Source organism: Rhinolophus sinicus, chromosome 2 (assembly GCF_057876585.1).
Source record: "Rhinolophus sinicus isolate RSI-liver-muscle chromosome 2, RSI-T2T, whole genome shotgun sequence".
Lineage (NCBI taxonomy): Eukaryota > Metazoa > Chordata > Mammalia > Chiroptera > Rhinolophidae > Rhinolophus > Rhinolophus sinicus.
In genome coordinates, this window is record NC_142502.1 from 125,724,965 (window position 1) to 125,748,147 (window position 23,183).

General features: G+C 50.9%; 1 protein-coding gene across 2 annotated transcripts in view; it reads left to right on the plus strand.

Moving 5' to 3' along the window:
- Nucleotides 1-23,183, plus strand: part of SH3RF3 (SH3 domain containing ring finger 3) — a 368,321-nt gene that overhangs the window by 286,304 nt on the left and 58,834 nt on the right. For both annotated transcript variants that reach the window (XM_019715017.3, XM_019715016.3), the window contains 3 exons: nt 417-496; nt 9,945-10,115; nt 12,213-12,460. In XM_019715017.3, coding sequence (XP_019570576.3) covers nt 417-496; nt 9,945-10,115; nt 12,213-12,460 — 499 coding nt within the window. The remainder of the gene's footprint in view (nt 1-416; nt 497-9,944; nt 10,116-12,212; nt 12,461-23,183) is intronic.

The following is a 23,183-nucleotide window of genomic DNA, read 5'->3' on the forward strand; positions in this document are numbered from 1 at the left end:
TCTGTAGAGATTAATCTTCAGTTCCTGGGAATGCAGTCTTTAAGTGAGCTCATGCTCTGTAGCATGAAAGGTTTTGTCTGAATTTTCTTTGACAAACACAGAATAATTCATTCAAGTTCTAAGAATAAAAATGGGCCTCTGAACACTGCCTTCTGCCATGTTAAACACGGTCTGATGGTGATCCACCCAGATGCAGGCCAAGAGTGGTTTTCTGAGCAGTTCTTTGGGACACTCTTGAGAGCCACCTTGGGACTGGGGTCACTGGCCACCAAGCTCTCTCCAATGTGCTGAAAAAACGTGTTTAACAATCCAGGCAAGCGGACCCTGCGGGGAGAACAGACGCCTCTGGGCTCCAACCTGACTTTGCCTTTCTCTTCGTTGCCAACTCACTCCTGTCTCCTCTTGTCTGTTTCCAGGACTCCTCCTCCTCGGTCGGATCTGTCCCAGCGGCTGAACAGCAGGGCACGGCTCCCAAAGTCCAGCTGCCCCTCAACGTGTGAGCTGCTATTTATATTTTGGGGTCCCATGCCTTCTCTCTCCCACCCCATGCTAGCATGTAAATGTATGGTTTCTATAGGGGTGTCTTGTGCCTAGTTGGTCAGTTTAGTTATGTGCATCTAATAATACTGCTGATGGGAGAGTGTGGTAAAGAAAAGTTGAGCAGGTTTCTTGAAATGTCATTCTCCCTAGGACATTTATTATGAGCAAGGGGGATAAACAAAATATTTGATATCACAGGCACTGGCCAATCAGGAAAGGATGAGCCATAGCACAGAGAAGACTCCATAGGCCCCTGAGGTCTGGGGTACAGGCTCTGGAGGTTGGGGGATGCCGGAGCAGTGGGTGGTCGTGGGGGCTTCACGATGGCTGGTTACCAACTGCTCAGAAGTAGCTCAGTGTCTTAACAACCATAACTGTCCAACCCATGAGTAGCAGATGCGTATCATAGCCAAATATAACCAGATGAATCATTGCTAGAAGTGAGATGCTTATCTTGTTTAGAAAATCTGCTCTTGTTAAATTACAGTTCTTAAAAAATACAGGCAGTTTAAAAATTCCCCACTTAAATGACGCTCTGAAGAATTAGACTGCCTTCTATTCTTTTATTGAGCAATGAGTCAGTTACTTGGATGAATGTTCTCAGGCCGAGAATATGAATTTGGCAAAGAATATGGTGAGGTAGAAAGTTCCATAGATTCCATGCAGGTCAGAGGGACACTTGAACCTGTGTTCTTGTAGAACAAGTATATTTCAAGCAAAAATGCCTTTTGAAAAAGCAACTTGCCAAGCTCCAAAAGGTTTCCTAGAGGTAGCTTGACTATCCTGGTACATGCTCACCTACTTCACTAAGCCCAGTGGAAATGTGCGCTTTTACCTGACGGATGGTAGGAAATCGCCGAACGTCGTCCCTTTACCTGCCCACGCTGCCATGATTGGGTTATTACCACAACCAACTAAACAAAGAAAATTGAGACTTACCCATATTTAACCCACCTTCCTGGGGGCCACATAGATTAGTACGCTCTCTTCTAGATGTCTTTGGGCTGAAATTCAAGTTTTCACCAACACTGGACAGAAGATGCTCCCTTCTGACTACGTCTCGTGGACAAGCTCTAGTGGCTTCCGCTCAAATCTGGGGCCCGGGGAGGTGTATGGGGGAAAGATGGTGGTGATGGTCTTACTCTTCTTGAAGAACTGGATGTAGGACCCTTTCCCTGAGGAAGTAGACCTGTATCCGCGGGAGACCTTTGGGCCCAAATGTAGTTCCCCAAATGAGAGGCAGGACACAGTGAGCTCCTCAAGGACAAGGCCCAGGTGTTTCATTTTGGGGTGTCCCAAAAGGAATGCCTGGCACACAGGCTCCAAATAAATGTTAACTTGTTTGGTGAGAGCCACAGCCTTCCCCCTCCTGCATGCACAGGGCTCCTGGTATCAGCCCAAAGCCCTCACTCTTATGCATCAGGTCAGCTACCCAAGAAGGCTGCTCTGTGTTTGGGACCCAAAAGGTAATACAGTTCCTAGAATATCACTCCCCAAGAGTTGTGAATGCATTCTGGAGGCCTCAGCCATGCCCAGACCTTCCATGTCACAGGCTTTTGAGTTTGGTGCACAGTATGGAGGGACTTTTTTCTCGCCCCACCCCCTCTCCGCTCTGCCATGGGGTCCCCGTCCCTCTGCTCTCTCCTTCTCTATCTCACTTCCAGAACATCCCTGTCCCTGTTTGGGTTGAGATTTTCATTTGGGTAACAGAAGGGAGTCTTCCATGTCAGATAATGTCCTTCAAAGGATCGTAAGGATTTTGTCAGTAATGTTTCGGTGATCACGGTGGTCATCGGAGCAGCAGGGGACTCGTGTCCAGCTTGACTGTGATTGGCTGTTATAAGTTAAATGTATGCTTTCCGTGGCTGTTTACACCGAGTAACAAGCACCATGGCTCCTAACATCACTTATGTTACAGCACTATGCGCCATCCATTTTGAGAATATGACCTTGAAATCACATTTTTCATTTTATTCCTAGGGAGGAGAAGGTCAGATTGATCTCATCAGTTTATCAAGTAGGGATTAGCCTGACCTCTCACCTATACTCTTTAGCTCCAAAAAGTTAGTGGTGCATGCATACCCCTGACAGACATCTAGGGTGCGAATATGGTTGCTCTTTATCCAATTGTTCTTCCCTGAAAAGTACCGATAGTCATATAGTCTGAGATTGAGCATGAGAACTGTTGCCTTCACGAAAACAATTGCAGCAATAAGTGTGCTGCCGTGAGCCAGGGAGTCCTCAAATGGTCATGGCCTTGGGACTCCAGGGAGTACCCTGCCCAGCTAAGCTAAAGGCCAGTGATGGAATAACTCCAGTGGGCCCACATGCTGTAATTCACATTAGCCCGTGGGTTTGCCTTCTATAGGTCAAGTCATGTGCCTTGAAGGTCAGCTGTGGGTCGAAGGATGTTCTTATCCCCTTCTTCCATATAAAAGGTTTCCATGAGCACCAATTTCCTAAGGCTTTCACTGTCCTGAGACACAAGAAGGGGTCTCAGTTTGCCCACCCTGTGGAGGATACAACTGCTCGTCTGTCTCGACACTGACACACTGGCCTGTGGGAGGTGATGCCCTCCCTTCTCACTTCCTCCACACTGGGAGGCCACCAAAAGTCCATTCCCTGTCCCCTGGGCTTGTCTGCCATTCACCTGCCTGACCTGCAATGCTTCCTGGGTATAGAAATGAGTGTTGGTCCTGGATATCATGCTTCGGGTCAGAGACAGCCCATCTGGATGGTGTGAAAGCTGGCAGAGAACACTTGTGAATAGGCCACCACTCAGGTGGGGTGTGAGTTCTCACTTCCACTTTTCTTTGGGCCTCTGAGAGGCAGATGAGGAGGTAAAGGACCAGAGGGAGCCAGAAGAGAGAGTGACCCTCCTCCAAACCTCACCTCCATTTGTCTTGAGGGTCAAGAGGTTGCCAAGTCACGTAAGGACTACACAGCCCTCACGCCCTCACGTTTTGTGATGTTGGGAAAGGGCCTGGTGACCTGACCATGCCCCACACAGGAAAGGAGTCTCTTCCACCACAAATCCATTAACACAGAGGCTGGTTCTGCACTTCAGTGTGCGATGGACTGGATTAGTGTGAGCTCAGTACATCAGGACCCAGTAACATGAGTCCCTGCCCAGGCTGGGGGCTGGGGCCTAGAGGGGTGAGGCCACCATCCAGCCATCTCTGACAGCACCTGGCCTCCAGGTCAGCACTTCCAGGGTCACAGGTACCTGCCGTCCAGCAGTCCTGTTATGCTGATCACCTTCAGGGAGAGAGCAGAGAAAGGCCCCAGGCAGGTAGGGAGTGAGGAGAAATGTATGTGGTCAGAGCAGAAAAATCACCTTGAGCAGAACAGAGAGCCTGGCGGGCAGAGGTTGGAGATTTGTAAAGGTGCCAACAGAGCCACTGCAGTGGACAGAAAGCCAGGCTCAAGCCCTGCGGGTGCCGTGTTGTCTAAATCTGGTTTCCTGGAAGCAGACATGAGGCTGAGGCTTTTTGAGGACTGCTGTCGGGAGCCACGCCTATGAGGAAGTGAGGCGCTGAGCTGTCTGTGCTTGCAGGGAAGCCTCGGGGAGCTCTGGAGCTGAGATGGCTCTTCAGTTTTTCCAACTGAAGAGAGATTCTGTGGGCTTCAGGCAGCCCCTGGGAGAGGTGCAGCCTTGTGAATCTGTGCCCTGCAGGGAATGTCCCACCAAGGACACTGCAGCCGCCATCGGGAGCCCGTGGCCCACTCTGGGAAACTGTGCTGTGGCCCTTGAGCAGCGTTTAGGGTCAAGCACCACCAGACCTAGCACAGAGGTGGGTCTTCAACCTCAGAACGCAGCAGAAATCCCTGGAGGGCTGCTGAAACACAGATTTCTGGGTTTTATCCCAGTCACCTGGGTACCCCCAATGTACCCAATGTACATCTCTAACAAGTTCCCAGAGATGCTAATGCTGCTAACGCTGCAGGACTATCTGTTGGGGGTCACTGCACTGTAGCCCCCACAAACAAGTTTCCCAGGAGCTGGCCTCACAGCACACCACCCCCACCCAGTTCCCTCCTTCCCTGGGCTCCTGCCATTGTGTTCCTCCTAGGAGAGCCTTGTCTGAACTAGGGCCCACTGCTGTTGGGTTCCTGGGGAGTCAAGACCAACAGAAAGGCTGGGCAAGGGGCTGGCCACCCCACGGCCACCCAGCAGTTCCCCAAACATTCCTCGGTTCTCTCCCTATGAGCTTCTGCACTCAGCCCCATCTCAGCACCTCATCAACTCGTGGCTCCCCCAGCTCAGCTGCCACCTCCTTCAAAGGACACCTGGCCTGCTGAACGTGGGTAGTGCCCCTCTCAGGCCCTGTGACATCCTGTGTAGACCCTGACAGGACACCTACGCGGTCTGTCTCCCCCGCCCCAGAGCGAGTGCTCCTGGGGCAGGCTCCTCCACCACCTGGCTGCACCTGGCTGTCATTCGGTAGACATCTATTGAATTGAACAATCGATGAGTGGGCACATGTCTCACTAATTGGAGCTGGTGTGGCCCTGGCAACCAGAAGAACAGGAGGAGAACACTTCACAGGAGGAATGGAAAATAATCTTTTACAAGAAACACAAGCCAATAAAATAGAGGAGAAAGGGTGTGAAATTAACAAAGGCACTGAGATAAATACTTTAATTCTCTCCTTGGTTCCAGCAGAAGGGAATTCTGTAGACAATTAACAGTAAATGAAGATCTTGCTATAGAAATGAGCAAGTTACACGAGTGAGTGACTGCAGTGCTCGGCGATAGCCAACAGGCTGTTTGTAAAAATAGACAGCGCGTGACTAAGTGGTCACACCTGCCGGGCACGTCCAGTGTGCACACGTCTGTCTGAGGGTGCAGGGGGCAGGTGTGGGGCCTGGTGGTCCACTCCTGACTCACACGCAGGACTGTTGCTGCTCAGCGGAGGAGGAGGCTCCTTCTCACTGGCGTGAAAGCCCCATCTAGGCTGCAGGGCGGTGGGGAAGAAGTGGCTCTGAACCAAATTCTGCTATTGCCTTAAAAAAGGACCTTTAGTACCAGCCTTTGTGTGTAAATCTATAGATGTGAATTCTGGGCCTGGAGGGGCAACTCCTGTCTAATCTACACATGTGACAGAGACCACTCAGAGCCCTCCATGGAGGCCAGCATGGAGCTGCCAAGGCCTCTTGAAGGACTAAAAAGTGAGAAGCAGGCCCTGGGAACCAACATGACTATCCAACAGCTCAAATGTTTCCTGGGTATTTATCGCAGATGCTAGCACTTCATTTCCTAAATCTGGAGTGTGAATTGCCCACTGTGGAAGATGGATGCTAATGGACATAGCTCACTGAGCCAGGTGTGGGCAGGTATGGGCGGCCCAGTCCTCAGGCTGCTGAGCCAACGTGGGCCTTGTACACTTGTCACCAGGGGCTGGTCCTCTCTCTAGGAGGGACAGATCCTGCTTCCATAGCTTCACACTCCACTAGCAGTTGGGCGGTACAGGTGGCCCACTGAAGTCACCCAGGTCCCAGAGGCTGGAAGGGTAGATGGAGAGACGAAGAAGGAGGCCCCAGTCACAGGAACCTTTTTCTAGGCTGCCTGCCCACAGTGCGCTGGTCAGAGGGAGCCTCGGCACCTCCTTGGGCTGCCTTGGTATTTCCACTAAAAGAAGCTTTTTCAACTCCAGGCTTTCTCTCACTCTTCGACTCACCTCTCACCCATCCCCTAGGTTGCTTCCCTGCCCTTCCTCCAGCCCCCAGTTCCCCATCTTCACTGCTTTCTTCCTTCTGAGTGCTTCCAGGCCAGCCCCACTCCCTCCGGGACAGACACCTATTTTCTCTGCCTTCCTTGGACTGTCTTTTATCCTCTGCTTTACCTTTTCCTTTTCATTTCCTCTCCTTCCTTTTTTGAGATCTGCAGCCTGCAGCCCCCTTCTCTCTGCATTTTCTTTAATCCTTCCACAAGCACTTCGTCATGGTTCCCATCTCATCCTTTCGTAATGCCAGCTCTCCATACTCACCTCCTAAAGGCGGACACCCCAAACCTATTTGCTCTGCGCTTATTTTTATGTTCACATTCAGCTGGCCGATCTTGAGACAGTATGAAAGTTTGCAGTATACACACTCACACACACACACACACACTCACACATACTCACACATACACACTCACACACACTCACACACACTCACTCACACACACACACTCACACACTCACACATACACACACACACACACACACACACACACACACACACATTTTCCTTCAGCAATCTTAATCTAAGTCTCAAAACCAGAGCTCCTATTTTATTCTTATTTCAACAAATATTTGTTGAGAACCTGCTACGTGCCAGACACTATTCTAGATACTGGGGGTAGAGCAGTGAACAAAAAGAGACAAAAATCTCTACCCTTGTGGAGCATACAGTGTAGGGGGTGAGGAGGTCAGGAGTATGAGAGATGAGAGCCCCAGATAGAGGGGAAAATAAGTACAAAGGTCCTGAGGCAGGAACTTGTTTAGTATATTCAGGAAGCATCTTGGAGTAAAGCTTCCCTGAGCCAAGGTTGGCTGGGTCCCCTCAGCTACAAATGTATACACGTGGTCCCCTTCCTGTGGACTAGACTCTGGTTTCCCGCTGCACTGTCACTCTGCCCTCCGCAGGAGGTAGGTGTGGCCACAGAGTAGCAGGTGGCCCCCTCTTATCCGTATCCTCATTAAACTGGATGATTAGTCACAAGAGGACACAGATGCTTAAAATTCCTCAGATCCCACATGAATGTGATGAGCAGTGGGGAGATGAGAGAGGAAGAGAAAGGAATTTATAAACTCTTCAACACAGTACCCTTATTGAGGACATCGGCCCTTCTGGAAACCTCCATGTGTGAAAAGGAGTCTTCAATAAGGTAGCAGAGACTTGTCACGGAGGAACCTGAGCTGTAATACACCCTGTTATGTGCTCTGTGATCTGTGCAGGCAGGAAACCTGAGGAATGCTGCTCCAGGACACCAGGTGATGGCCCAGTGGCCCAGTCCTTCAAGGGAAGTGTTTAACAGCCAGCAGCCAGCAGCAGCCCAGAGGGAGGAGGGGTGTGCGGGAGGCCCATGGGACTTGTTCTCCTGGGCCCTGGGGTGGAGACGAGCTGGAGGAGCAGGCCAGCAGGGAGCCACATGCGGAAAGCCAGCGAGTGCTGCTCTGCCCTGCGCCCGCCAGGCTCTGCCCAGGACCAGGAGTGAGTGGAACAGAACCTCGGTCCCCAAACCTTGTTTAACAAGCCAGAGGATGAGGGCCACAATGGAACAAAGGCAGCACATGGTTGCCCACCCCCTGACCAAGGAAATGTGATTGTTTGGTGAGGTCTTGCACACATGCACACCCCAAGGAGCCAGCACTCCCAGCTTGGCATTCTGCTCCTGCCAGTGTGTATTCACCAGCCACAGAATCAAAAGATTGTTCTCACATCATGAAGAGACAGAATGAGGCAAACTTAACCAGGGCTTATGCTTCAATTATATTTCCTTGCGAGCAGGCACAAAAAGTCTTACGTCATTTTAATCGGTTCACAAGCCTCCCAGGGATCCCCTTTCTTTTCCTCTTCTTTTCATCCTCCGTTTGCCTGAGCCAGAGTGGTGAGGAAGCCACCTGCCTCCTCCTCCCACATGAGGCAGTCCTGAATGGTAAAAGGGCATCCCCGCACCAGCATCCATGGTGTAAACGCAGTTTTCAAGTGACTTTCCCTTTATAGTATCTCCTCTGTCGCCCTCAAAGAGCTCCCCGAGAGTCATCAAATGTGAAAACAGAAAGATTACAACCCACATTCTTTTTGTCACATGGGCAGTGCTGCAAAACGTCATTCTTTATGCTCGCGACAAGCTAGGGGTCCTCTCCTATAATGGCTTGCTTTATGCTCCCTGAAGCCCAGAGTCCTTCCTGTCAGTTGGATGAAATGAAGATGTAAGCCTTCCTGTCACCCTATGGATGTGCCTTAGGGAAGAGGGGAGGTGGGGGTTGAGGGGCAGGAAGCCTGTAAACACAGGAAATAAAAAGGTCTCCATTGAATCAAAGAGAAGTACTTGTGGTGTGTAGATTTTGGATGTTGGAAAGGGGTGACAGAGTTTACTTCATGTTATCTTATGGCCAAGAAATCTGTGCTTTCTACAAGATTCTCATTCTGTTCTAGCATATTGCTCACTAGACCTCTTGGATCCCGGAGGTCTCCTTTCTTTTTGCTTGAACCCTACCAAGTCATGTCCCATTTCTGTATTCACCGACTAAGAAGGCCCCTCTCAAGGTTGAGAGGGTGTCTTGAGGGGGTCTCTGAGCCTCCTCAGTCCCCAGAGACCTGCCGCCTGCACAAGCCCCAGGAGCCGATGGGCCCTGGAAGGGGTCACCTAAAATCTTGGGTCTCTTATTGAAGTGAAGCCCCCATCAACTTTCCTCTCTGAATCTTATGAGCAAATACATTTGCCTGACACCGTTCTCTCTTATCAGCTCAAAACCAACCATTCTTCAGACCTCAAAGTAGCAAAGTACTTTGCAGTATTACCCATTCCTCACAAGAATCCCGTGAGGCTGGGGTCAGGGGGCCACCAGGAATTTTACAAGGGGGCTTGGCCCAGCTCATGGATTAACTTAGAGGCACACCTTCTAGACCCCAAGCCACTAGACCCAGGATTTTCACCACTAAGTCTGTTCTTTCCTTGTCTTCAAATAAGCTTAAAAGAAAAATAGAATTTAATTAGTTATGGTACAAATATTGCAAGGAAGAACGCAACCAAGAATTCCCTAACTAGACTGCTGTTTCTTTTAAGAGGGCCTCTGAGGCCACTTCCAGTTGAGATTGATTGGATAAGCCACGGCTGGCTTAGACTAAATGAAGAAAACCCAGCCCAAGATTTGCTTAACTGGCTCTCGGTTTTCCCTAAAGTTTTCTCTTGCCCAGAGCATCAAGCATCAAGCTTTAGAAAGTGTGAAAAATAGATTTAAAAAACAAAGTGGGACCCAAAAACTTGCCCCCCACCTACTTCTGACACAACCCCCAGGGCCTTGAATGAGTCATGGAGCCCGACTGAGCCGTCAGACCGGAAGGTGGTGCCAGGTGGGCACCTGCGCAGCTCAGTGCAGGGCTGTGGAGTACCTGGGCTCTAGGATCACGAGGCACATCTCTACCCTTCCCTGGGTGTGCCCGCCTGGACCTGGCAGCTCTCAGCCTTTTCCCCACCTCACCTGTTAATTTGGAAGAGCAGGTCAGATGCTGTGTGTGCAAGTACCGCCCCAAGCCCCCGCTCCGCCCCCTTCCCCTACAGGCATCAGGTACTCTTTTTAGGTTAGGTTCATCCAAAGATGAGCTCACGTGTGAGACGGGTGACACCCGGTGGTCCTATGCGCATCCTGCCAGCCACCGTTTATCCTTGCCTTTGCTCCTTCTGCCTGCAGGTACCTGGCGCTCTACGCCTACAAGCCCCAGAAGAGCGACGAGCTGGAGTTGCGCAAGGGTGAGATGTACCGTGTCCTTGAGAAGTGTCAGGACGGCTGGTTCAAGGGGACATCCCTGAGGACTGGGCTTTCTGGGGTGTTCCCAGGAAACTACGTGACGCCTGCCTCCAGGTGAGTCTGCAGTCACTGCCTGGGAGAGGAGGGAGGATGCCCCCCGCATCCGCCTGTAGATGTCGTCACTGCCTAGAGGTCCTGTTGTGTCTGGACCACCCAAAAACACAGTTCAGAAGGCAGCCAGGGCACACCTGCCTGTGGGGTTCGGCCGTGAGCTCGGAGTCCCCTTGAATGAGGATTCTATGTAGCAAGCACTTCACCTTCTAGATTAGGTTTGCTTGTCTTTCCCTGAACACACGCTGGCTACCGAGGGGAGAGGATGGGAACAGACGAGCTAGAATCAGGGCAGTAGCACTCAGTGGGGAAGGGAAGTCACCAAGAGGAGCGAGATCTCAGGAGTGTGTAGTGTGGGTGTAGTGGGTGTGTGCCTGTGTACAGCATGAGTACAGCAGTGTGCATGTACACAAAACACGCATATGCATGTATGTAAAGGAAAAATGACGTATTCCCAAAAGTTAACAATTGTTGTTAAGAGGTAGCATTACAGGTAATTTAAAAAAAATTTTCTTCCTTGTGATTTCCTGTGTTTTACAAATTTTCTGTTATATTATTTTTATAAAATAGAAAAAGCAATTTAAAAGTGTTACTGAAAATCCAGAGTTGTCTGAGAATTTTCCATTGAGATGAGGGGTCCATTGCTTGATTTTATTTCAGTCAGTTTTACTCATTGAAACCCTTTATGGGTATAGCTCTGTGTTAACACTCCAGGACATGCAAATAAACTGAAGACATGGCAGTTGGGTATATGCCATCTTTGGAATAAGACTGCTGTGAGAAAAATGAAATGCCGCGTAGACCTTGCATTGATGGCTAGGCTGATCCATACCTCTGAAAGCAGCTGAGGGGCAGTGCTAGCCTGGAGGTGGGTTCGCACCTCGGATCATATGATGGCCCTTCCTTGGGAAGCCCTTCATTTGTGAGCCCACTTTATTTAATTTTTAAAAATTATTTCCTAGGGTAAACGTGAATTCAAAAGGTAGTAGATGTGATAAAAAATATGTCATGCTTTTGGCTAGTCCGCTGACAGAGTTCCTTGCCACAAGTGAATTCCAGGGCAGCTCTAAGCGCTACAGAAGGAGGTGCTACCTGTGGTCCCTGGCCAGCCGAGTCCTTTTCCCCACAGCTGTTCTGCAAAACCATGAATGGATCCTGTAAGGTCTCTTCCCCATATGAATTCACAGCCCACTGGTACTAAGCCACACAGAGAGGGGGGCCCTCTGACCTGGCTGAGGAGCCATGGGCCTGGCAGTGCCTGTTGTCTCACACCTGTGGCTTTTGGTATCTCACGACTGAGATCCTGAGGGGACTACGAGGGAGATTACTGAGCTCTCGGACTAATGGAAGACATTCTGGTCCCCTGAAACTGAACCCATAGAAGCTTTCAAGCCCCTGACTCTACTGTATTCTGCACTCCCGCAGCGAGTGTGTGGCTTTAGTGCAACTACGTGTATTGTGAAAGCTAAAAGCTCATTTTCCAAGTTGCTCTTTTCCTTTTATATTTATTAAACACTCTAAACTGGTTTCCTCTGGAAACCTTGGGGTGAAAGGGCATCTATTTTCTGGTATGAAACTGCAAATTCACTGGCATCGCTTAGTGGGACGTGGTTTGTGTGTCCCTTTCCCAGAGGCCGGCAGAAACAAGAAGGCAGCCGTGTCCAGAGGGAGTGGGTTCTTGCCACTGCTTCCTGCCACATGCTGGATGTGCCCAAGCCTCTTGGGATATGACTGAGTCACCCGTTCTTTCTGGATGTGTTTGGAGACACACAGCTGTTTATCAGAATGAGTCAAAGCAGTAGCTCTGGTACAAAATATTTCATTGATTGGAATCATGCCTGTTTCTTAGGGTTCTTTTGCCAGTTCTTGAATATTTACATTGAGAGTTAGCCTCTATGAAGGTTTTATAAAGGGTGCCCTTCTCAGCTGACGCTCTGGTTATTATTTATGTACAAGGATTATCTTGGCGTTGTTTTAGGATTTGTCTCCTGGACTGTGTGGCCTTTACCTCTCAGAGCCAGTATGTAAGAGCAGGCCTTTATTAGTGGCCTGTGTGGTGTGGTTTCATCTCACTGAATTCATTCTGCTTCATTTCCTCAGGGCTCCCTTAGGAGGGGCAGGGCCACCCCGGAATAATGTGGTTGGAGGGTCTCCACTGGCCAAAGGGATGGCCACAACCATCCACCCAGGCGGTGGAAGTCTGAGCAGCCCTGCCACTGCCACGAGGCCCGCCCTTCCCCTCACCACACCCCAGGCCCAGGCCCAGGCAGCCTCCCCTCCGATGGGCAGTTGTCTGAGGCACTCAGCCCAGCCGGTGGCCAGCCAAGCCCGGAGCGCTGTCCCCACAGGTACGTACCAGGCTTTTGGGCACTCAGTCCTCCAGAAAATTTGACGGGGGGTAGGGTCTTGGGCACACAAATTGTGGGAACACTTTGGCCCAGGTCTCAAGAAGTCCATGGTGGGAACGCAGAGGGGAATGGATTGGAGGGGGGTGAGTTGTATTTCCTTATCGTAATTGTCAACCTCTGCTGATCTCCAGGAAATTTATTGACATCATATTACCCTATGCTGACAGCTGCAATGGATTAGAGAATTTACAAATATTTATACATTTCATGTAGCAAGAGGACTGCGTGGACTAATAAGATTAGCAGTGGTACCTTTGGACGCCCCTATGAGGGTATGAGGCAGCTGTGGGTCAGCCTCATAGGCCTTTCGTGGGCTGGGCACTTGCCGGTTTCCCAATTAGGCAGCACCTCATGGGCCAGGGCTGCTGAGGAGATGCAGGTCCAGAGTATTCCCTTTCTGACATGCTCTGCGGCCACAAGGAGTGATGGTCCGTGATCTTTCGTGCCAGCACTACAGTAGGCAGGCTGACATAATTTAAGGAAAATCCATTTGCTCCCGTATGGTATCAAATGAAGAGAAATTATGGGGGGGGGGGGGTCTCACAGGCATGAAGAAGGTAAACGCACCTTGTTTGGAAGCTTAGCACTGAGCTAGTAAGAAGTGCTGGAGCTTGACCCAGGTGACACTCTCAAGAGCTCACACCAGTAACCTTCTGAAACCATAGAGCCAGCAACATTGTCACCATGCAGTGAAAGGAACCAGGATGGAAGGATGGAACTCTGCGTTTCCTTTATACGACACAGAATTCCTTGTCCCACCCCAACCTTATTGTGGGGACAGAGTCCCAGAGAGCTGTTTCCAGGCTCTCGGCCTCACGTGGAAAGGTGCTGGCCGGGTAGTAGATGGCCATCAGCTGTGACTGGTTGGCCATCAGTCGTAACCAGTGAGCCATTGGCCACTGATATAACTGCCATGGCTGAGCTAGCGAGCGCGGATTGCAGGTAGCAAGCGGATTGTGGGTCGTGTTGATCCTACTTCCTGTGTCTCGCCCGGCCGCCAGCAAGAGTGGGGTGCAGGAAGACCCCGCATTCGGGTACTGTGGATGTTTTCTTTTGTGTCTTGACCAGCCGCCAGCGAGAAAATAGTGGTCTGACTCCCCTGTCTATGGCTCCGTGGGTGTTCCTTTTTGTCCTCACCATGTCCTGTGTTCTTGTGCGGTTAGTGGGAGCTGAGACCCTGCGTTACACTTATTCTCTCAGAAATCACCTCTTCTTCTCAAAGTAAAGCTTAAAGGACAAAAAGAATGTAAATTCTTTGGAGCAATAAAATAGACTACTTTTTAGAATCTAGTCAACCAGAAAATGACCCATTAGAAGTGCTCCAGAAGGCAGCCTCTTGATGGCGAAAAGTCGAGGTAATACTTAGCTCAGCAAGGAGCCATATTTCCTCCGGAGGCACGGTTGATGGGACAGGAGGGTGGGAGGTAGATGTCCGCTCGCCCCTCCCCGCTTACTCTTTGGTGAAGGTCTGGGCCAATCTGGGCTTACAGGTGGCAGGAGGAACCCCTGAATGTGATACAAACCAGCTTGAGTCAGCGTCCCCGCTCTCAGCTCTCAGAGGCTGCCTGCTAGGAGGGCTGTGGGTGCTGTGGAGGAGGGTATGATGTGGGCTACTGGTGATGGGGGCGGGGAGAGTGGGAAAGGCTCCTTAGGAGCGGTTGATCCCAGAATGAGCAGCAAAGTAGCTCTCAGGTAGGGGAACAAAGAAGGGCATCGTTTGAGGGAGGAGGAAAGGAATAGTCAAATAAAAGTGGGAGAAAGCACAGTCTTATTCAACCAGCTGCAAGCAATTCAGTAAAGACATCTGATGGAGAGCTGGTTGAAGTCACGAGCTTGGGAGGCAGGGAGACCTATTTTTAATCCTGGGGCTGCTGTTATTGCTGTGGCCTCAGTGTCTTCCTCTGTAAAATGGCATGATAGCCAAAGAAGTAAACATAGAATCTGGGGGTTGAATTCTCTTTTAAAGGCATTGGGAACCCACCACGGGATTTGAAGTCAGAGGGTTGACACTTACCAGATATCACCAGGCATAGCAGGGAGAAGAGGGGGTGTGGGACAGTCTGAGGCCTGGAGCCAGGAGAAAGGCCTTGTCCTGCCAAGGTGACCATGGGCCTGGACCCAGTGAGTGGCATTGCAGAATTGGGACAAAATAATGAGATATTTAGGAGACAGAATTGTTATGACTTGGGGATGGTTTGGATGTAAGTGCTCAAGGAGAGTAAGGAACCAAGTCCAGTTTCCAGGTTTCTGGAACCCGTTGACGGGGAGAATGACGATGGCATCCGCTGACGTAGAAGAGACCAGAAGGGGACTGGTTTATGGGGGAAGATAATGACCTGTGGCTTTGAGAGGTGCAGTGGGTGCTGGTCACACTGTGGCCACTGCCTGATTTGGAACAGCCTCCATAAGGGGGGCTCCCATCCCGTGTATAAATCCCACTTGCTATGATAGAATGCCCACACTGCTAGTTCAGCCTGCCTTGCAGCTAAAGTGCAGACACTTGATCTAGACTCCACACCTGTGTTCCATTCAGAAAACAAAAACATGAGACGCCATATGGATCCCTTTGGGGGGTAAAGGTGGTGGTGAAAACATCCAGGGACTTCTTGGGGGCAGCAGGCAATGCCTCACCGTCAGTAGGTACAGGGTGGACTTCTGGTGCCCGGTGTCCAGCCTCAGGCTGGGTTGTGTCCGTGTCCAGTGGTCGTGGGACCTGCACCGAGGAAGCCTCATTGTGGGGACAGAGCCCCAGAGAATAGTTTACAGGCTCTCGGCCTCATGTGAAGGTGTGCTGGCTCGGGTGGTGAATGGCCGTCGGCTGTGGCCGGTTAGCCAATTGGCTGCTGGTATTACTGCTGCGACTACGGAGGACTGCCGAGGAGAGCGGAAGAGGAGAGCCGAGAGAGAGGAGAGCCGAGAGAGAGGAGAGCCGAGAGAGAGGAGAGCCGAGAGAGAGGAGAGCCGAGAGAGAGGAGAGCCGAGAGAGAGGAGAGCCGAGAGAGAGGAGAGCCGAGAGAGAGGAGGAGAGTCGTCGGCCGGTCGGTTGGCGGAAAGGCGGACGGCAGGTCACGCGTCCGGTGGGCCCAGCCTCCAGTGAGACCATAGTGGTATGACTCCCCTACCTATGGCTCCGTGGGTGTTCCTTTTCGGCCTCACCATATCCTGCGTTCTTGTATGGGGAGCGGGAGCAGAGACCCCGCAGGCCGCCCCGCCTGAAAGATGGCGCGGCGAGAAGGCCTCCGCTCACGACAAATGGCACAGTGAGCAGGGTCTCCCGCACAACAAATGGCGCAGCGAGCAAGGTATGGCGCCGGCCAAAACTCTCCGAAGGCTGGTGGAGCAGTTTGTGCGTGTGAAAATGCAGTCTCAGGAGGCCCATGAGGAGCGACACCGGGAACGGGAGGCGCGGTCTGCCTGGGAGACTCAAGCCTCCAGCTGGCACACCACCTTCTTGGGCATAGAAGGCGGTGTCCTCCTTTTGTTGATCTGCTGCGGCCTTAGGATCCGAAGCTTGTGGACATCTTCCACGGAGGCCACCACCCACTCAGACACCTGGCACGGTGAGCAAGATTCCGACCAGGTAGGAATGGCGTCTGACTCTGGGCAGGAGGACGTGTGGCCCCCACACAGTATATGGTGTTCGGTGGCCACTGTTCTCAGGAGTTGGACCCCCAAGGAGGGGTGGGAGGACATGGACGGCTCTCCAGCCAGTGTGGAGAGCGCCCTGCAGGCTCTGGCTGAGCGGTTGCCGGAGGAGGAGAAGGCTACAGCCGGCCACGTGGGCTGGATGTTCCTCACGGCCTTGAGTCTCAACACGGAAAATGGGCTGAATGAAGTGGCCCGGGTGCCGAACCGGGTGTCCCGGTTGGAAGCGCTGGAAGCCCTGGTCCGCCTGTTAGAACAGGGGCCCCAAGGTGGAGACTCTGAGGCAGAGGCGGAGGAAGCAAGTGGAGACAATGTAGCTCCCAACCCCCAAGCCCGGCCAATCTTTAAGCAAAGGGTAAAATGTGAGCAACCTTTGAGCCCCGGGGGCGTTGCTGCCGGCAACCCAGCTGTGACTGAGTTCACAACCTACACCCCTTACACTCCCACTGAGTTGCAGGAGCTGGGGAGGCGGTACAGACAGCGCCCTGGAGAGCCAGTCTCGGCTTGGCTGTTACGTTTATGGGATGAGGGAGCAGACAACATTCTCTGCTCCCCAGGCGAGATGGAAAAGCTAGCCTTCGTGACAGTGCATCCATCCCTGCGACAAAGGTTACAAAACTGCCATAGGTTGGCCAACAACCAGGGCAACCATTCTCTAATGGCGTGGCTCACGGCTGCGGTACGCACCGTATGGGAACAGGCTGGCGAGCTGCCAGACACTGTGAGTCAATGGCAGTCGTATACAGAACTTACGCAAATAATCCGTGAAATGGGTATGAGACATGCCATTTTTAACCTCAACATGCAGGGCCCAGATGACGAGCTTTTTACTGCCAGCATGAGAGATCTGGTTTTGGATACTGCACCTGCGAGTGCTTTTGGATCCTTGGTTGCTATTCTTACACCGTATGTAGGGCGACGGATCCATGAAGTTACAACTGCCATGGCCACCCTAGGGGATGTTGAAAGCCGGAGGCGAAGGAAGTTAAGACAGGAGGTCCGCACAGTTGAGACCTGGAAGCCCAAACCAAAGGTAAAGGGGCGAGGTCGCAGGCCTCAGAGAGTAACACGCGCACAGATGTGGCGTGATCTCGTGGCAGCAGGGGTCGATAGGAAGAAAATAGACTGACAACCCAATGCACTCCTGCTGGAACTTTGAAAACAGTTGTGTCCGGAACAACAATTCCGGAGAAACATAAAGGAGGAGTCTGGGAAAGCGCGACCCGTGTCCCTCCACGACTTCATGCAGCCGCTTGAGGCTGACCCCTTGCAGCTTGATTAGGGGTGGGGCCAAGGTACCCTGTCAGAGGGGACGAGCAGGGACCGGAGGCCCCACGTGGAACTGTCCATACATTGGTCCCCTTCGAATGTACAGAGGGTTTTGGCTCTAGTTGACACTGGCGCCGACTGCAGTCTCGTTTATGGGAACCCAGAACTGTTCCCTGGACCAGCAGTCTGCATTGATGGAACGGGGGTGGCACAGACCACCACCCTCGCCAAGTGGGGTGCCTACTTGGAGCAACGTAGCACCCTTAGTTCAAGCCCTTTGAGCACAGAGCTACAATAGGTCCTGGGGCCTGTGGAGCTTGTAGCCCAGGCTGAGCCAAGTGCTCTGCCTAGAGGGGAGGACTTGGAGCCCTCGCCCTACAAAGAAGGACAGTCCCCAGTACCTGAGGATGCCTGGTTTACCGATGGTTCTAGCCGAGGGGCTGCAGCTGTTTGGACGGCTATTGGGGTGCAGCCCAAAACAGACACCATTTGGTTTGATACTGGGACGGGCCAGAGTAGCCAGCGGGCTGAATTACGGGCTGTGTGGATGATAATCAGCCACGAGCCTGGGCCCCTAGTTATTTGCACTGACAGCTGGGCGGTGTTCCGGGGCCTAACATTGTGGCTGCCTACATGGAAACACCAAAACTGGTTGGTGGGACACCGTCCACTGTGGGGTCAAGCCATGTGGCAGGACCTCTGGGACCTAGGGCAGAAAAAGCAGGTGACCTTAATGCATGTCACGGGTCACTCCCCCTTAGTGTCCCCAGGTAATGATGAAGCAGACACCCTAGCACGGGTACGATGGTTAGAGCGGGCTCCTGCCACTGATGTGGCCCATTGGCTGCATAGAAAATTACAGCACGCTGGAAGCCGAACCATGTGGCAGGTGAGCAGACGCTGGGGCCTGCCTTTGAAATGGCAGGAGATAGCAGATGCCTGCTATGACTGTGCCATCTGTGCCCAGGACAGCCCCCAAAGGCGGAGGCTCCCCTGGGAGACACAGCAGATTACGCGAGGGAGGGTGCCCCTCACTCGCTGGCAAGTGGATTACATTGGACCCCTGCCTAAGGCCCGCAATGCGATATATGCATTTACAGCAGTGGACACTGCTACAGGGTTGATGTTTGCTTGGCCCTGTCCGGCTGCGGATCAGCAGCATACAGTGGTCGCCCTTACACGGCTGTGCGCCCTCTATGGGCGCCCCCAAGTCATTGAAAGTGACAGGGGTACCCATTTTACGGGGCAAGAAGTGCAGTGCTGGGCTGCCAGGATGGACGTGCAATGGTTGTTTCACACCCCGTACAATCCACAAGCAGCTGGCATGATTGAACGCTATAATGGCCTTTTGAAGCAAGGCCTCCGGGTGTCAAAACACCCTCCCACGATGCGTGACTGGGCCTCGCGTCTATGGGACGTCCTGAGAGTCCTGAATGAGAGACCACGGAAGGGAGGGCCTGCGCCAGTAGGAGCTCTGCTACATCGAACGGCCGCTCCCATTCAATTACAAGTTACCACTAGTGAGACTCTGTTAAAGCCAGGCTACGGCAGAAATGGGAACATTTTGCTGCCAGCACCCACATGCTTGAAAGCAGGGGAACGGCAGCAATGGACTTGGCCCTGGCAGGTCAAAAGCCCCCACTGTCGATGGTTGGGTCTGATAGCCCCATGGGGGGCCAGTTTGACTCATGATTTGCAAGTGACGCCAGGGGTGGTGGCTGAGTGGCCACCGCAAGTGACTGTAGTATACAGAGGTCCCGATACCGGGATGATTTTGCGAGGAAACTATGTGCTCTCACTATGGCCTATTATGGGGTCCCCTGTTCTGTTACATGTTGAAACTATGCAAGGGACCCCAAGTACTGCCATAAAGGTCTGGTACCACAAACCGGGAAAGGTGCCAGTGGCAGCGACCCTCCTTTCCCAGGACAAAAAGCTAGCATGTATCCTCCCAGATGGTATGGATTTGCCATTGTTGGTTCCTAAGACTACCGTTTCTTTTCGTCCGTAGGTGTCAGTAGGCTAATATGGCACAGGGACCCTCGCGGAAGACGCTTTTCGCGTAGATTGTGAGGCGAGACCCTGTAGGGGTGGAGTGTGGGGACAGAGCCCCAGAAAGTAGTTTACAGGCTCTCGGCCTCACGTGAAGGGTGCTGGCTCGGGTGGTGAATGGCCGTCGGCTGTGGCTGATTGGCCGTCGGCTGTGGCCGGAGAGCCAATTGGCTGCTGGTATTACTGCTGCGACTATGGAGGACTGCCGAGGAGAGCGGAAGAGGAGAGCCGAGAGAGAGGAACAGAGTCGAGAGAGTGGAGGAGAGTCGTCGGTCGGTTGGTTGGCGGAAAGGCGGACGGCAGGTCACGCGTCCGGTGGGCCCAGCCTCCAGTGAGACCATAGTGGTATGACTCCCCTACCTATGGCTCCGTGGGTGTTCCTTTTCGGCCTCACCAGGTCCTGCATTCTTGTGTGGGGAGCGGGAGCAGAGACCCCGCAGGCTGCCCCACCTGAAAGATGGCGCGGCAAGAAGGCCTCCGCGCACGACAAATGGCGCAGCGAGCAGGGTCTCCCGCACGACACTCATGGTTGAGCCTGGCACTTGCTGGCTGTAGAGCCTCCGCGACTGACTGTGTCATCTCAGAGACTCTGTAAGTGCCTCGTAGTCTTTCTTATGTATCTTTTTCCCCTTAAATTAGCCAAGAGTGAGTTCTGTGTTTTTGCCGCTTTGGCCTGCGGGGCCCTGGGGAAGAACTAGCTGTCTTTGTACTGAAAGAGTCTGCAGCAACATTGTCTGGTGCCTGACCTCTTGCCCTGCAGCCATTGCCTTCTTATTAGTTATGCTTCTAGCCTACCTTAAGTTCATTTGACAGTGTTTTCTGGGAGCCTCTAGCTGGGGATACAGCCCTCGTGGTAGCCAAGTGATTAAGCAAATCTACAGCAGAGCTTTCAGACTGGTACTCCATGCCAAAATACTGATCTTGAGCCTTGGAGCACCTGGGCAGGACCTGGGGCACCTAACGTCCAAACCAGGTCCCTTCCAGTTATAAACATCCTATCCATTTCCCCAGCATGCCACATAAATATTTGTATGTGCACCATGACATAGAAAGATCAGGCAGCCCTGCTTCTCACCAAGAGTGCACGTCCCAGTACAGCAGCCCTGGGTTATCTGCACAAGATGCCAGTATAACAGCCTTTCCGTGCCACAGCTTGCTAGCAACTCTCCAATTCAAAGAAGAAAATGAGACCTGCCAGTCATTTCTCCCTGTATAGAATAACAAGCAGAATCAGAAGAAATTGGCATGGCTAGGGGCACTGCAACATTGTGTCTCAGTCATCGATCACCATAGTAACCACCATGGTGTGACAAGCATTCTCTTTCATCAGTTTAATTTTACATATGGGAAGAATGAGGCACAGGGTGGTTAAAGGGCTTCCCCAGTGCATTCCAACCTAGTGCTTGTCCCCACACTATTGCTGTCACAGCCAGGTTAAAGAATGGCTTCTACCATGTCATATCAGTAAATTAAATGCCACTGAGTTCCCACAGCATTTTCCACTTCACTCTGCATTTCGAGAGAGAGAAAACACTGTTGACAGTACAAGTAATGGATTGTTCACAGCAGTAATTGCCCATTTCAGCAGACCCCAACCCAAGCAGTTGAGAGGCATTTCATCAATGTTCTCATCTCGAGCCAAAGTCAGGCAGTTTGACAAAGGCTTAATTGCATTGGCCAGAGCACCCAATATGATTTGTTCTACTTGATTAATGTAGCTCCTTTTTCCAAGGGCAGAGCTCTCCCTGTAAAGTACCAGTGTCCACACATCCTCATATCAGTGCTTAGCAGGGGCAAGAGCCCTATACAGTCATATATTCATCAGCAAAAAGGCGCTGAAAGAGAGCTTGATACACGCAAGGCACTCTGCTAGGGTCTGAAAATGCAGAGAAGGGACCAGATAGACCCCACTTCTACCCCCAATTAGAGAAAAGAACAAGAAAACAAGCTCTTTCAATAGATTTTGGAAAGCACTATGGTGGAGGTATATGTGGGGTATTAAGAAAGCATGTAGAAGAGATCATTGCACTCAGATTGGGAGGAAAGCAGTAGAGGGGTAGGGAGAGGTTTACAGAAAGTTTTCAGGAGTAGGTGGTACTGCCTTGATTCTTAAAGGGCAAATGGGAATTATCTGAGCAGACAAGGCAGAAAGAAAGTTCTGACAGAGGGACCAGCAAGGGCACAGGTGTGACAATGAGAAGGACCAGCGTCCCTACTGTAGGTAACCTCATTTAGTTTGATGTGGCTGAAGCCAAAGGTATAGGAGGAGAAGTATAGTATGCCGATGACAATTTCCCTGCTTAGACAAAATTTACTTTTAGACCTCAAAGATGAGTAGGAACTTAGCATGCAGCAGTGGGGTGAGGTGAGAATGAGGCCAGCATAGAATTGGTGCATTTGAAAACGAAAATCAGGTCACTGGGGAAGAACAAAGAAAGCAAGAGGATGAGTACCTTGTGGTACAGCTGAAAAGGTGCCCAGAAGCTGAGCATGAAAGTTCTTTTAGACCATGTCAAGGAATTTCAGTTTTTATCGTAAGGGCAACGGAGCATATTAGAGGGTTTTAAATAATAGATACAATCCGATTTTTGTATCTAAAAAGATAAAGCTAGACTCTCTTTTACTTTCATTCATTTATTTTTATTTTTTATTAAAGTATAGTTGACATACAATATTATATTATTTTCAGGTATACAACACAGTAAATCAGTGTTTCTATTTCTTACATTGTGATCAGCACGATAAGTCTAGTAACCATCTGTCACCATACAAAGTGATTACGATAGAATTGACTGTTTTCCCGACACTGTATATTACATCCCTGTGACTTTTCTTTTGATAACTGGAAGTTTGTACCTCTTATTCCCCTTCACCTTATCTATCCCCCCACCCCCTTTCCATCTGGCAACCATCAGCTTTTTCTCTATATCTATGAGTCAGTTTCTATTTTGTTGACTCATTTGTTTTGTGTTTTTAAATTCCACATATAAGTGAAATTATATGGTATTTGTCTTTCTCTGTCTGACTTATTTTACTTAGCATAATACCCTCTAGGTCCATCCATGTTTTCCCAAATGTCAATATTTCATTCTTTTTTTATGACTGAGTAATATTCCATTGTATATATACTACATCTTCTTTATCCATTGCTGTATTGATGAACACCTAGGTTGCTTTCATCTCAGCTATTGTAAATAATGCTGCAATTAACGTGGAGGTGCATATAGCTTTTCAAATTAGTGTTTTTGTTTTCTTTGGATAAATACCCAGATGTGGAATTGCTGAGTGGTATCAAAGCTAGACTTCAGCTTACAGCCAAGATAAAGTAGTGAGGACAGGATTTACCCTCCCACCAGAAACAACTCCCACCAAAAACAAACAAACAAACAAAACAGATAAATTTATAAAATAATAGTTTGTGACACACTAGATATTAGAAAACCAACGACCTCCATGAGAGGGAAGTTCCAGTCGGTGGCAGAGGGAGGGAAAACCCCAGAGGATGCAGAACATCCCTCTTTAGTAGTATAATGACAACTAATCAGCATATGCATGTGAGGAAAATACCCAGAGCCAGGACAAGAATGAAAGAAAGGATAAGTGCTGTCAGTGCTATCATTCTAGGTATGCAAAGGAGCAGGAAAATATGACTGACAATGAAGAGATAAATCAATCAATCTGACCCACAACCAACACA